Raw genomic sequence first — 14,941 nt, 5'->3', positions numbered from 1 at the left:
AAACCACTGGCCCCTGGCACCAGAGTCAACCTCCAGCCCCTCCCGCCCCCTGGAAGTGTAGGGGGTGGGACCGAGATTTCCAACCCTCCAATCACAGGGCCTTTCCCATGGCAACCAGCCCTATCCTTGGCTGATTTCCAAAAATCACCTCATTAAGGTAACCTCAGGTGTGGTTTGTTCTGGCTATCAAGACATCTTTATAGTTTGCATCACTTAGGAAATCCCAAGGGTCTCAGGATCTCTGAGCCAGAAATGGGGCAAAGACCAAGTATGTGTTTCTTCTTATAAATCCAAGTACAAAGGGCTTCTATCTACAAAGGGCTGATGAACTTGGAAAGGAGGCACTCAGACTCTGCTCTACACTTTCCCTACAGAGAGTCCCCAGGGCAATTTGGCAATCATCTAATTAAAAAACTAATTCTCAGATGGGGAGAGGGGTGGAAAGAGAACAGAGCTACCACAGAGCGAGTGCCGCCACGTGTTAATTGAGAGTTGGACACAGGTGCTCACCGTGCAAATTCCTTTAGCTGCCATATGTTTGTAAATCTTGATAATAAAAAGTTTTGTTGAGTGGACTCAGTTCAAATTCATGATTTCCCTCTTCCCTTTGCAATGCTGTTTTCTTAAGGTTCTCTTTGATTACTGAAGTTGCCAGCACCAGAGCAATCTCATTTTTCTTACTTATGAAAACAAAAATGTTAATCTCATGAAAGCAAGTTAACCCTTGATATGCTAGCTTTGATTTCTTTTAAAAAGCCGACTATAAAATGCTAAGCCAGGCACCCAGAGATAGCCCGAATGAGTCAGTGAGGTCTGGAGAAGAAGGGAGGGTTCAGAGCTTTGGGGACAAAGGGCAGATGCAGGCAGAGAGGAAGGTGAGCTGCCAGCCCCAAATCAAGGTGTCCTGGTGCTGTTCCTTTCTGGAGGCTGTGAGGACCTTGTCCTTCAGCCCAAGAGGCTGAGAGTGAAGAGCCCTCATTCACTCTTCACTTTAAATCAATTTGTTTGAACATTTAAATCAATTTACTTCTTATTAAGATGCACCTCAGTAAGAAACCATTTCAACTCTTAAGCCATAAAAGGATGGCCTCTCGCTCAGCTACTGGTGTAGCTGGTACTCCTTGGTTTGTAGACACATCACTCCAGTCTTGGCCTGTAGTATCACAGGACGCTGTGTCTGTGTCCCTGGCTGTGTCTCTTCTTCAAAGGACCCCAGTCACTGGATTAGGGCTCATCGCAACCCAGCATTACCTCATCTTAACTTGATGACATCTGCAAAGACTCTGCTGGCCAGTAAGGTCACACTCTGAAGTCCTGGGGCAGGATTTCAACATATCTCATGAGAGGACATGACTCATTCACAAAAGAAAGGGACAGGGAAAAGGGGTTTTGGGAGGGGGGTTTGGTTGGTCCCCAGACGTGCTGCATGGAGATATTGCATCAGGACGATGGGGAAGTCAGAAGAACAGGGCAGCCAGCCTGGAGTTGGCCGGTGTGGAAGGGATAAATTACACATCCCCAGAACTGCCTACCTCCAGACTTTTTTATGAGATCATTAAATATCCTTACTGTTAAGTCCATTTTTACTCATTGCTTGCAACGGAAACTATTCTAATTTTTTTTATTGAAATAAAATATTTGACCGTAGGTACTGAATATAATCCTTGGTTTTGGACCTTCTTATCAATAGGAAGGAAAAACAGCCATGCTACTTCCTTCAGGATGGATGATAAACGAGAAACTCATTCTTTTTCCAAAATAGCAAACATGATCTTTTTAAGTACATGAAACTATGCTTAAAACTCTCCAAGAGTTCTTTTTAAATGTAATTTTACAGATATGCCTTGTTATTAGTACAATCTCATTACTTTCACAAGTTAAATTATACTTCAATGTATTTGTGTATTACAGAATGATCAATTCACAGGGTAATGTTGTGGGAGTAGAAAAGTAGGCCCAGATGGAAAGAATGCATTTCCATGAAAATAGAGATATATGAACTAAATAAATTACTAGTTTTTAATAAATAATCTTCTTATTGAATGACTTATCCTCCTGGTAAAATATTTACCATACTCTTTAAAAGCTTTTTAATCAACCGAAGCACTCAGGAAGCTTTAAATGACTGGCTATCCTTTTGTGGCTTAAGAGTTGAAATGATTTCTTATTGAAGTGCATCTTAATAAGAAGCAAATTGATTTAAAGTGCTTCAAGTCCTTGTGGAGCGCGGGCTCTTCGTGCTCAGCTCCTTGGGCTGGAGGGCGAGCTCCTCATTTCACAGGGCCGGAAAGGTCATGCTCTATCCCATGCTCTGATGTTCTGGGTAATTAAGACTCAATTCCTTTCAAATTACCTTAGGACTGGCCCGGCCTGAGTGTGAATATTTTCCCTGCCACCTCATTTCTCTGTGTAGTGTTTTCCTGAGTTTAAGAAAGAATATAAAAAAATAAATAACTGGAGAACTGATTAAATACATGGACTCCCAGCTCCTGTCCCACATGTACTGGATCAGATTCTACAGAAGAGGAGCCCAGGAATCTGCATGTTAATCCTCCAGGGACTTCTTGTGTTTAGACTAGTCTGATCCCCCAAAGCCATCAGCTGGCACCCGAGGGCCCTGGTTCTCATCCTTGAGGGGGCTCAGAGTCTCCTGGTGGTCATGTTACAACTCAGGCTGATTCAACCTGGTGCTCTGTGATGACCTAGCTGGATAGGGTTGGGTGTGGTGGTGGGAGAAAGGCTTAAGGAGGAGAGACACGTATACTTATGGCTGATTCATGCTGTTGTCCAGGAGAAACTAACACAGCACCGTAAAGCAATTATCCTCCAATTAAAAATAAATTGACCAAAATAAATAAATAAATAAATTGACCAAAGATGTTAAAAACGCAAACAAACAACAAAAGACCAACCAAAACCAAAAGCTCAGGTTGCCAGGCCCCAACCCCAGGGTCTGCTTTTGTGTCAAAAGAATTCTCGTCCAATTTACTGGATCACAGGGTTTCCCTGCTGGCTTAGATGGTCAAGAATCTACCTGCAATGCAGGAGATCCTGAGTTTGATCCCCGGGTCAGGAAGATCCCCTGGAGAAGGGAATGGCAACCCACTCCAGTATTCTTGCCTGGAGAATCCCATGGACAGAAAACTCTGATGGGCTAGTCCATTGGGTCGCAGAGTTGGACATGACTGAGCTACTAACACCAGATCACTGAGTATACAAAGAGATTCTTTATGTTCTAAACTTGCCAAACAGCCCCCAGTTAAAGTATTACTCACACACCTCATCCAGAACTGTTCTGGAATACAGATTAGGATAATATACCCAAGAAATGTCTGGCAGTTCCTGGGGGGGATATACTCTCAGGGACTCCAGAAACACTGGCTCAGCTGTGCCAGAGGCACTGCTTTTCCTTCTGGGGAGGACGAGGCTGAGTCACAGGTCATCTCAAAGCCTTGTCTGCACTCGAGAGAATGAGACTGATCCACTGAATCCCACTGTACTTCCTGTGGGCGATGCTGGCGAAACGGATGTTTCATATAATCAAAGGTGATGAGGGCTCATGGACCCCCAAGGCTGACCTGATAATCAGCAACCTTTCTGAAATTCTGCTGGCAAGACAGTGCAATTTTTCAGCTAGTTTCAGAGCGGTCCTTTTCTCTAAGATTCTTAATTATGGGTCCAGGGATCATGGGTTCTGACTGAGAGGAGTTGATCAAGAACTGTCTGCCTATCAAGGGGCAAGTCTGATTTCTTTCTGGAACACTGTTTTGCAGCCTGGCAATTTGTGTAGCAGGCCAGTTGAGGCTTCCATTCTGCAGAGAATTTGGGCCTGTCCTTTGTCTCAGCAGGATTGTGGAACAGAATCAGTCAAGAGGTCTATTACCAGGAGAATGTATCATTACAAGAAACAACCATATTCTTTAAATTTCCAGAAATGTTTTGTGATGACAGCCTATTAAATTAACTGGTTTTCTTCTCCATAACAGGTCTATAGTTTTATATTTAATATTTAAAATGTCTTCCTGGAAACGCTGGATTTTGATGGCAACTTCCCAAGACCCATAAAAGGTTGTTGTTCTTCACTCAGTCGTGTCTGACTCTGCTACTCCATGGACTGCAGCACACCAGGCTCCCCTGTCCTTCACTATCTCCCAGAGTTTGCTCAAACTCATGTCCATTGAGTTGATAATGCCATCCAACCATCTCATCCTCTGCCGCCCCCTTCTCCTGCTGCTCTCAATCTTTCCCAGCATGAGGGTCTTTTCCAAAGAGTTGGTTATTTGCATCAGGTGGCTAAAGCACTGGAGCTTCAGCTTCAGCATCAGTCCTTCCAATGAATATTCATGATTGATTTCCTTCAGGATTGACTGATCTCCTTACTGTCCAAGGGATTCTTAAAAGTTTTCTCCAGCACCGCAGTTTGAAAGCATCAGTGCTCAGCCTTCTTCATGGTCCAACTCTCACATCTGCATATGACAACTAGGAATATCATAGCCTTGACTATATGAACCTTTGTCAGCAAAGTGGTATCTCTGCTTTTTAATACACTGTCTAGGTTTGTCAAAGCTTTTATTCTAAGGAGGAAGCGTCTTTTAATTTCATGGTTGCACTCACTGTCCACAGTGATTTTGGAGCACAAGACAATAAAGTCTCTCACTGTTTCCATTTTTACCCCCCATCTATTTGCCATGAAGTGATGGGATCAGATGCCATGATCTTAGTTTTCTGAATGCTGAGTTTTAAGCCAGCTTTCTCTTTAACCTTTATCAAGAGGTTTTTAGTTCCTCTTTGCTTTCTCCATTAGGGTGGTATCATCTGCATATCTGAGGTTGTTATTTCAGCAATATTGATTCAGCAATCTTGATTCCAGCTTGTGATTCCTCCAGCCTGGCATTTCACAGGATGTACTCTGCATAAAGTTAAATAAGCAGGGTGACATTTATACAGCCTTGACATACTCCTTTCCCAATTTTGAACCAGTCCATTGCTCCATGTCGGGTTCTAACTGTTGCTTCTTGATGTGCATAACGTTTTCTCAGGACACAGATAAGATGGTCTGGTATTTCCATCTCTTCAAGAATTTTTCACAGTTCGCTGTGATCCACACAGTCAAAGGCTTTAGTGTAGTCAGTGAAGCATAAAAGGTAAGAGGCAGTAAATCACGAGCAGTGGTCTGGGGGTGTGTTTTCTGAGGGTCGAGGAGACAAAGATGGCAGCTGTAAAACTTCTTGATGTCAGTGACCTTTGAGTGCTCTGAAGAGCTGAGGCCTGGGTGGCAGGAACTTGGAGGGATTTTCCTGTCTTAGAGACAAGAGAAGGGTGTTCTTTTGTCTGTGGGCTTCACCTGGGAGGGGCTTTCTGGGTCCTTGCTGGTCCTGTGGGCATGGAATTCACTCTCTGTGGGGCTGCTGAGACCACAAAACCCCTTTTGCAGCTAAATGCTTCCAAACTGCTCAATCCTGAAATTTAAGCTTAACTATTCATGTATGGATGTGAGAGCTGGACTGTTAAGAAGGCTGAGCACCAAAGAATTGATGCCTTTGAACTGTGGTGTTGGAGAAGACTCTTGAGAGTTCCTTGGACTGCAAGCAGATCCAATCAGTCCATTCTAAAGGAGATCGGTCCTGGGTGTTCTTTGGAAGGAATGATGCTAAAGCTGAAACTCTAGTACTTTGGCCACCTCATGCCAAGAGTTGACTCATTGGAAAAGACTCTGATGCTGAGAGGGACTGGGGGCAGAAGGGGATGCCAGAGGATGAGATGGCTGGATGGCATCACCGACTGGATGGATGTGAGTTTGAGTGAACTCGGGGAGTTGGTGATGGACAGGGAGGACTGGCGTGCTGCAATTCATGGGGTCAGAGTCGGACACGACTGTGACTGAACTGAACTGAACTGATTGGGAAATGATACCGTTCCATCTAGAAGGCAGACGTTTGCTAGGAATCATTTGTCAAACTACATCCACAATGTAGGAAAGTGTAGATACATAGCCAAGGTGATCATCACGAAGCCATGAGCATCCCATGAGTTTGTACATAGTCTGCATCAGCACAGGTGCATCAGGGGGTGACGGAATGTTCCATTTCCCAGCAGTGGCCAGGGCCCCTTGGGAATAGGAGTTCTGTACTGGAGAGTTGTCCGAGCTTCCAGAACCTAACCTCACTTTGTGGAAGCCTGTGTGTGAGGGTTGAGCAGATTCTTTTCTAGCAGAGTTGACATGACTTATGGAGACAAACTCCTTTATTTCCAGAGTCATCTGGGAGTTCGGTGAGTGTGACCAGTCGCCATTGCTCTGGTTTTGTTTTCAGGCAATGACTCACATACCATACCCACCTTTCCTCATTCACTCAAAGTTTTAAAGAAGCTACAGCTAAATGCAGATGCTTAACATCATTAGAAGGAGCCCAATGTTGTAGGTGATACTGCATGGGAACTTTAATGCTGCTGAACTCATTGTTTTCTTTGAGAGACTTGATAAGACCTTAAGCCAAAAGGGCATTAGGAGAGGGTCTCAAGGGATAATGTTAGAGGAAGAGAAATGCTGGGGGGTGCTAGCAAGGAGACAATTGAGAACCAGGAGCCAGCACTCCCTGTGGTTTGTCAGGGCACATGCCTGGGAAACTGGCTTGCTTCTATAGCTGCTGTCAAATAACTTCTCCAGGGGGAAGAAAAAGACGCTAGTCTAGAAGCGCATTTCTGACAGCCCTGAAGAGTTCTAATTCGGAATAAAAATTCACATCAATCATGTTTGTTATTTAATTTAGGTCATGTTTAACTGAAATTAGCCTTTCAAAACTGAATTTCAAGATCCACTGAGGTGGCAGGTTTTTCATTCCCAGACAGCCTGGCTGAGACAACTTGGAAGTCTTACCTGGGCGGACAGCTGTCAGTGGTGATTCCAGGGTCCCTGCTTCCAGCTGTGTGGTCAACTGTTGCCCAGCACTGGGTCTCTTCTGTTTAAAATGGGCTGATCAGATAAAAATTAACTTAGGGCTGTCATGCGGATGAAGTCAAGTAATGTAAACAAAATGCTCGCACAGCACCATGGTTTACAACAACCGCTTTCACAGGTGCTGGTAGCTACGAATATTCAGGGTGAGATCTGACAACATGCTGTGAAAACCCCTCTATTTTAATCTAAATAAAACAGAAACTATAGAATAAAATAAAAGAACACTGTTATCCATATAGGAAACTGTCAGTGCACAGACAGGATTTTAAAAGGTTCACTGTGAGTTGTCTGTTGGACTCTGTCCCCATAGCAACGATGCTCACTTTCCTTTGTCGTGGCTGCGAGCCTAGCCTTCCCTTCTGGCAGCACTGTCTCCCCAGCACCTCCCGTCTGTCCCCACTTTGGCTGTTGGTACTGAACCGTTCCAGAAGTTCTAGCCGATCACCTGAAAATGGTATGAAAACTCAGAAAACCAATCATTTGTGACATAAAAGGAAGCATCAACAGCAGGATTTCAGGCACCTTTATTCATGGCAGGTATTTTTGGTCAGGGGAGTTTCCCCTGAAAACTTTCTGTTACTTAAGGAAGCCAGCTCCTCATGCCCAACTGCCCACTTGCCATCTCCCAGGCTTGGAAGCACCTGCATGTGCTCCCGTCCCGTCCCACTGTGCTCTGGGCTTTCAGGGCCAAACCCAGAGCAGGACCCACCAGCCCCGTGAAGGACTTTCTGCAGCCTGGTGCTAACAGCGGGGAATCCATCTTGTCCAGAAGAAATCAAATCCTTTGTGCTCCGCGGATACTTTATAAACAGGACACATTGTTCCTTAATCTTATTATACATTTGCAATACAAACAATTAAGACTGGTGACATAGGAAACTTTAAAAAAATCATACTGTGTTGACTATGGGCTTTCCTCTCCATAACACTACTTCACTCCTCAACTTCTTCCATTTTCTCTACAAAATCACCCTGCTGCGACACTCACGCGGTTCTTCCCGTCTACACTGCCTCCAGGATCAAAACTCCTGACACACTCAGCTGAGCAGCATCATCAGTAATAAAGCCACTATTCTGCTTAAATTCAGGTAGGAAACAGTATTAAGAAGCAGTGTTTCTTAAAAACTCAAGCCTACTACAAGCTACTTATCATCTTCTAGCCCAACAGCCGGCATGGGCCTAATGCGGTCCGCTTTGCTTTTCTGCTTCTTTTCCCGGCCAGTAGCTCAAAAGATGGGAGTAACTGAGTTGTACAATCCTGCCAGATTTCCTATGGTAACAACTGTGAATGGACAATGTAGGGTCTGACTGAAGAATTCAAATCTCATGCAAAACTCTAACTACTGAAAGCCTCATCACATCAGGCAACTCTGTTGTTTTCCGTATTTAAAAATTCTAACACTAAAGTGGCAGTGGTCACTCTAAGTTACTGTGGCCTCTGACCTCAGGGACTCAGATATAAGATCGTGGTTCAGTTCTGAGTTTTGGCAACAGAGTAGTGACAGATATTCCAAATACACAATTTTAAATGTTTTTAACCACTTGAAAAGTATTACCAACACACTATTTGGTGTTCACTCAATGGTTACTCTGAGAATCAAAGACCCTTAACTATAAACGTCTTACTTCACAAAATCTAATTGTAACCAAGAGTTTACTCTATGTCTAATAAAAAATCACGCAGAAACTTCTATCAAACAGCAACTACTACACAGGGAATGACAGGAAAAAAAATAACCTCACAAAAATACACTAAAAAGTTGGACAACTGTATGCAGGAACTGCCAAAGTTTTAGTGTTTAATAGCACAACTGACCAAGGTCCAAGATGTGAAGTCACCATGTTCAGGAGACATGGGGGGCAGGGGAGGGAAGTCACTCCATAAACTAACTCTATAGTATGTGGTAAGAAGAACGCACACTTTATAATATAAAACCTGTCTACACATAGTAGTTAGTTGAAAAAGCCATCTGTCTTCTCTGGGCTTGTAAAAAGGTGTTCCAGATTCCAGCGAAGACAAGCAACCTGTTGAAAAAGGAAAAGCCATCAATGTGCTATTCATTAAGGACAAATAAAATATATAGAATTAGTAACAAAAAATCCTTTCAGAATCCTCATTTGAACTAAATATTTTGTCTGCATAAAATCCTAGCAAAACTACAATAAAAACCTTTATTAACAAGTTAATTGTGACTCTGTTTCCTGCTCCCACTGCTTTTCTAGCACTATGCCTGTCACTTGAAACTCTTCAATCCTGCAGCTCGAGAGGGTGTTCTCATTCACTTGATGGGATTTGTGACGGCTGGATGGCATGAGAGCTGGAGGAGCTCCTGAGACAGGATGGACATTGCCCAAGACTACAAGGAAGCAAGGTGACAACCACAAAAGACAACTTTGTGATTCACTCACACAGTGCAACAACCCGATCTACTGTAACAGTAAATTTAAGACTTTTTACTTCTCAAACCTTTATTTATTTTCTTGGACTTCAAAGCAACCCGTATTTCATAGTTATCTATAATTTGGTCTAGCCAGGACATGCTCAGAATAGAAAAAAAAGAATTTGTTGTCTTTTCTGGTATATTCTGCTTGGTACTCTAGTTACCTAAACATTCACAGTAAACTTTATTTTTTACAGGAAATTAAAATGCTAAAGGGCTTCCCCCCCAGGCTCAGCAGTAAAGAATCAGCCTGCAATGCAGGAATCCTTGGCTCAGGAAGCTCTCCTGGGAAAGGAAATGGCAACTCACTCCAGTATTCTTAGCTGGGAAATCCCATGGACAGCGGAGCCTGGTGGGCTACAGTCCGGGGGTTACAAAAGAGTCAAACACAACTCAGCAGTGACAACAATAACAAAATGCTAAAAGTGCAAAGAGAGTTTAAAAACGACTTCTGGGCTCTAATGAGGTAAACGCCACACTCTAGAAAAGGCTTACCATGAAGGAATCCACTATGGCGAGACTAAAGCGGTCACCTATGCGTCTGGCTATCTTGCTTTAACTGCTCTTTTTGATTATTAGTCTCTCCCCTGGAAATTTAAATCAACTCTAGGATAAAGGGTTAACATGGCCATAGTATAGGTCATCTAAATCACACATAATCAGTTTCGTCCTGGCATTTACCTCGTGCAGGGGTTGTTCCTGCAAGAGAATCCCTAGAACTTATGGCATTTACGAAGGTGGCAAAGTGGGTGTTCTCTTAAACAAACAAAAATCCCCCAAAAAGCCATTGGAAGATCTGCCAGTGATTCGAATTTTCAGGACAACAAAATATACATTTTTGTTTTGGCTGTACTGGTATAAACTCAGTGTTATCTAATGTTACTCAGTGGTAATCTAGGTTTCACTGATAAAAACAGGGAAAAATATACTCCTCGTAAGGAATTAGTTTGGCATGAACAATTCAGAGCCTGGAGTCCCCAGGGGCAACAACAAGGGGAGGCTTGCTGGTTCGTGGCGGGGGACAGACCTAGAGGGAGTCCAGCTACATCAGAGTCACAGGGACCTGTGCCAGGGTCCTGCCCCTCCCTCCGCTCACCTTCAGCTCTTCTGTGTGGCCGGGATCTTGTTCTCGCCGTCCAGCTCTTCCACCCCGGCCTGCGTCATGAGGTCTGCTATGTTCTTCTCCAGGTCATCAATGCGACTGCTCATGTCATCGAGTGGGGAAGTTAAAGACAAGGGCGAGAGCTTCCACTTCTTAATCTCCCTCCCCCATGGCTTAGAGCACATCCCAGCCCTGCCGTTAGTCTTGTGAAAGGACCTGGGCAAGTTCTTTCACTTTTCTAAGACCCGACTCTTTATCTGCTACAACCTGTTCCTGAGGTGATGGTGAGGATCACGGGAGATCTACACATGAAATGCTTAGCTCACAGTCAACCACTCTAGATAATATTATCGACAGACTGCAAGTTCCTTGTTGCCAGGGATCTAGCTCAGCTGTATCTCTAGATCTCTGCACAGTACTTCTCAAAAGTGTGCACCTAAGCTCACTAAAAAAAAAAAAAAAAAAAAAAAATCGGATAAATGACAAGTGGAAGTTGACCTGCAAACTACCCACTTATCGCCACTACTATCTGGAAACATGGGATCCAATGACCCACTAGAGACTGACTACAAATAAAGGATATTTCTTCCAATGATCTGGTCGGACATGGTCTGAAATTTATCTTGCATCTGTTGTAGGAGTGTCTGCACCTGTGAAAGGACAAAATACAACACCCCACGCTTACCCCGGAGACGCTGTCACGGGATCAGGGTAGAAGCTCTGCTCCCTTGGGGAGACCAAGGACCCCGGGTTCAGCCCCAATTATCCGCAGCTCCGTGGCCTTCAATCTCCCTGTCCGGGTTTCAGTTTCTCCAACTGGCGAATAAGACTTGGGGCGGGGGTGGGGTGGGAGGGGCTGGTGACGCCCCCTCCCTTCTGGACCCTCTGCGATTCCCAACACCTTGGGTGTTTTGGGGTGGAGCGCGCGGGGCGCAGTGGTTTGGGATGGGAGCTGCGGGATTCGGGGGTCACCGAGAGTGAATGGGGCGGGGGACCCTGGCGCGTCAGCAGGTGAGAGGCCTACAGACAGCGACCTGGGGCAGGCAAGGTAGGGGGGCCGCGGCAGCAAAGCCTTCAGAAACGGGGCCTCCTGAGACCCGCCCCGCGCGGCCGCGGAGAGGCGCCTCGGTCCGTGGGCCTTGCCGGAGTCGCCCGGGGTGGCAGCGGCCTCGGATGCGTCTAGCACAGCCGCCCCTTACCACTGAGGTGAGATCCTGCACGGTCTTGGGGTCAGTCTCGGCCATCTCCCCGGTGCCCAGCTTGGCGGTGGCTGCCTCAGACCTTCACCTATACTTCCGTTTGTTCGCGCAGACGCCCCAGCGACTACTTCTCGCGACGACCGAGGCCAGTTTCACGGGACCACTGGGCATTCTGGGAGCCGTAGTTCGCGTCACGCGCCGGAAGGGCCTGTCTCTGAGCGCTTCGGTTCCGAGGCGAGGCCCCGCCCAGCACTTGCCCGCTCCATAAGCCACGCCCACCCCACCGCCCCGACCGCGCCCCGCTCCTGGCCCCGCCCCGGGAGGAAGAAGGTGAAACATGCTGTGAGGCTTGGATCTGGAGTTGTGTTTGGTGTCTGTTTCTGGCAGGAGACTTTGAGACTTTTCTGTCGCGACTGAAAATTTCAAAACAGCCAGCAAATTTGACACTTTTTCAGTGGAGGGTTTTTTTCTTTTGCACTTAGGCAGAAAGACGACATACTTTCTCTGTGTGGAGGCCAACATCTTTTAAACAGCTGCTTTATGCGAAAGCTCCACTAATTTATCATCATGGCTGATACACTTACTTTGTGGGGTTGACACACCAAACTTAACCGAATATTGTTCTCTTAACAAAACTACTGTATTAAGTGTGAGGCACTAGCAGTTAACCTTTAAAACTTTGGTTTTGAACAACGTTCATTTCTGTTTAAGTGTCTTATGTCCTCTTTGAATTAAAAAAAAAAAAAAAAAACACAAAACACCCATCTCTTAATTAACTGAGTGACTGAAGTAGTTCTCCTTTCCGCTTTCCAGATGGTTTCGGTTTATTCTCATGCTTGCGCTTTGCTTCAGGCCGGACCTTGTTTCTGGATCCTGAGTTCCCCGACTTCCACTAAGCAGAACTGATGCTTATGTGGCTACAACTGCAGTGAGGTGTCTGTTGGCTGAGCAGGGAAGTGACTACCGCAGGATGGGCCTTCGAGACCTTGTCATTGGTTCTTTCCTTCCTGACTTGGCCCCCGCATCAGCTGTTAGGACCTAAGCCTGCTCTGAGCTGTGTGCACTGGGGTCTCCAGGTCACCGAGTGCAGGTGAGCAAGTCCCTTCTGACGATGCCCCGCAGCAGCTTCAGGCTGTAGTGCCTTCTGGTGGCCCGGGCTGCACTGCCTCCAGCCTTTCGTGGACGTTCCAAATCTTTCCAGTCTCTGTAGACCCCGTGCATCATCCCCTGGTTCTCAGAGGATGACTATTCTACTTTGCAGTGAAAACAGAGACTATTGTCAGAACCTCCCTCCTGACCTACACATGTCCCTTCATCAGCACCTGTATCACTTCAGCCCTTTCCCCTCAGAGTGACCTCAATGAGTTTGGGGGTAAGTATGTGCCTATGAAGTCAGGGAAGCCTGGCATGCTGCAGGTCACAAAGAGTTGGACACAACTGAGCAACTGAACTGAACTGATGAAGTCATGGTCCCCATCAGAACCAGAAAAATCTGTCACACCCCCAAAGTTTCCCTGATATGCTAACATATACTATTAATAAATATTAAATATATGTAATATAGGTAATACATTTTGTATAATAAAATAAAATATACTTTATATTGTTATAAAGTAGTAATATTATTTTTTAAAATGTGTGCTAAAAGAACACTAAATATAATGAATACCCTGTGGTAAATTTTAAGTATAGAGGATTGTGGCTATGAGCACTATTCTCTAGTGGATCTCCAGAGCTTATTTATCCTGTTTAAACGAAACTTGGTACCTTTTGACCAACATCTCTCCCTTGCCACCTTCCTCCAGCCCCTGGCAACCACCATTCTGCTCTGCTTCTATGAATTGAACTATTTTACATCCCACATACAAGTGAGGTCAAATATTATTTGTCTTTCCGCGTCTGGCTTATTTTGCTTCGTAAAATGTTCTCCAGGTCCATCCATGGTGTCGCAAATGGCAGGGCTTCCTTGTTTTTAAAGGCGGCATGATATTCCATTGTGCACATAAAACACGTTTTCTTTATTCACTCATCCATCAGCGGACAGGTAGGTTGTCTGCACCCCTTTGTTACCGTTCAGTCTCTAAATCATGTCTGACTCTTTGTGACCCCATGGGCTGCAGCAAGCCAAGCTTCCAGGTCCATCACCAACTCCTGGAGTTTGCTGAAAGTCATGTCCATCAAGTAATGCCATCCATCTCATCTTCTGCCACCCTCTTCTCCTCCTGCCCTCAATCTTTCCCAGCATCAGAGTTTTTTGGCTCCACCCCTTGGCTGTTATAAATAGCACTGCAGCGAACCTGCGAGTGCAGACATCTCTTCCAGATCCTGATTTTAATTCCTTTGAATAAATATTTAGTAGTGGGACCGCTGGATCGTGTGGTAGTTCTCTTTTTAATTGTTTTGAGGCGCCTCCATGCTGTTTGTGAGCAGGGCTCATGGTGGAGCCTGTGGCCAGGCAGTAGGATCTGTGGCCAGCTGCTGAGTAGGATCTCCTCAGTGCTGTGAGCCCCGGGCACGTCCTCTCAGCTTCTAGCCGGCTCAGACCATATTCAGTTGTGCAGATTGCCTCTCTGTTCTTTGCGGGACAGACAGAGTGGCCTTTTGGGCAACGTCCTGCAAAGGTGCGGGGAGCAGAGGCTCAGTTTGCTTTCCCAGAGGAGAAACTGTGGACCAAGGAGTCTCTTGGCTCTGAGCTGGGCTGCCTTGTGAAACTGTTCTTCTTGCCCTTTTTCAGATTCCTCTGAGAGAGGCATCTTTTTCAGTTTTCTTTTTGCTCCACTGAGGGGCTGGAACATCTCAGGTGTACTCCTGGGCTTCCATAAATGTGTCCTCATCCATGAGTGGTCATTAAATTGATGGGGGAGGGCGTGTGGACTGGAGCCTCTCATTCTGCCATTTTGCTCTGTATTTTTTTCGATCCTCACTTGACTATATCTTGGGTGATGCTGGTTTTTCATTCATAGTAGGCACGATTTTCATTTAAAATATATTGACAAATAAAAATCACAAATTTAAAGGTATACAGTTTCACACTATGGCTATAACTGACAGCATGAGTGTCATCTTGGTGTGGTCCAGTTAGGCGAGGTGGGAGATGGATGTCCTTAAACCATGAGGATGCTCCCGTAGGATGACAGTTTAGAAAATTCTGCCCTAAGAGAAGGCAGGACAGCAGAGATAAAGAGGTAGTGCTTGCTTTAAGTAGTTTGTCATTACACACTTTGAGAAATGCTGCTGAATCAGA

At 45.3% G+C, this 14,941-nt stretch overlaps 1 protein-coding gene across 1 annotated transcript; it reads right to left on the bottom strand.

The window, feature by feature from the left end:
• Positions 1 to 7,463: 7,463 nt before the first annotated feature.
• Positions 7,464 to 11,799, bottom strand: HSBP1 (heat shock factor binding protein 1). The gene is made up of 4 exons (XM_027977670.2): positions 11,698 to 11,799; positions 11,082 to 11,148; positions 10,493 to 10,613; positions 7,464 to 8,980 (listed from the first exon to the last, which is right to left on the bottom strand). The coding sequence occupies exons 1-3, from the start codon at positions 11,740 to 11,742 to the stop codon at positions 10,495 to 10,497; spliced, it is 231 nt and encodes a 76-aa protein (XP_027833471.1). The 5' UTR covers positions 11,743 to 11,799; the 3' UTR covers positions 7,464 to 8,980; positions 10,493 to 10,494.
• Positions 11,800 to 14,941: the final 3,142 nt, after the last annotated feature.

Source organism: Ovis aries, chromosome 14, assembly GCF_016772045.2.
Source record: "Ovis aries strain OAR_USU_Benz2616 breed Rambouillet chromosome 14, ARS-UI_Ramb_v3.0, whole genome shotgun sequence".
In the NCBI taxonomy this organism is placed as follows: domain Eukaryota; kingdom Metazoa; phylum Chordata; class Mammalia; order Artiodactyla; family Bovidae; genus Ovis; species Ovis aries.
The sequence above is the reverse complement of the archived record's forward strand: the minus strand, read 5'-3'. Positions and strand labels throughout refer to the sequence as shown.

Coding starts and splice junctions, on each gene's coding strand:
- HSBP1 (XM_027977670.2), bottom strand. CDS start 11,742: ATGGCCGAGACTGACCCCAAGACCGTGCAGGATCTCACCTCAGTG. Junction 11,149..11,697: donor TGCAGGATCTCACCTCAGTG/GTAAGGGGCGGC, acceptor GTCCTTTCACAG/GTGCAGACACTCCTACAACA. Junction 10,614..11,081: donor CGACCAGATCATTGGAAGAA/ATATCCTTTATT, acceptor TAACTTCCCCAC/TCGATGACATGAGCAGTCGC.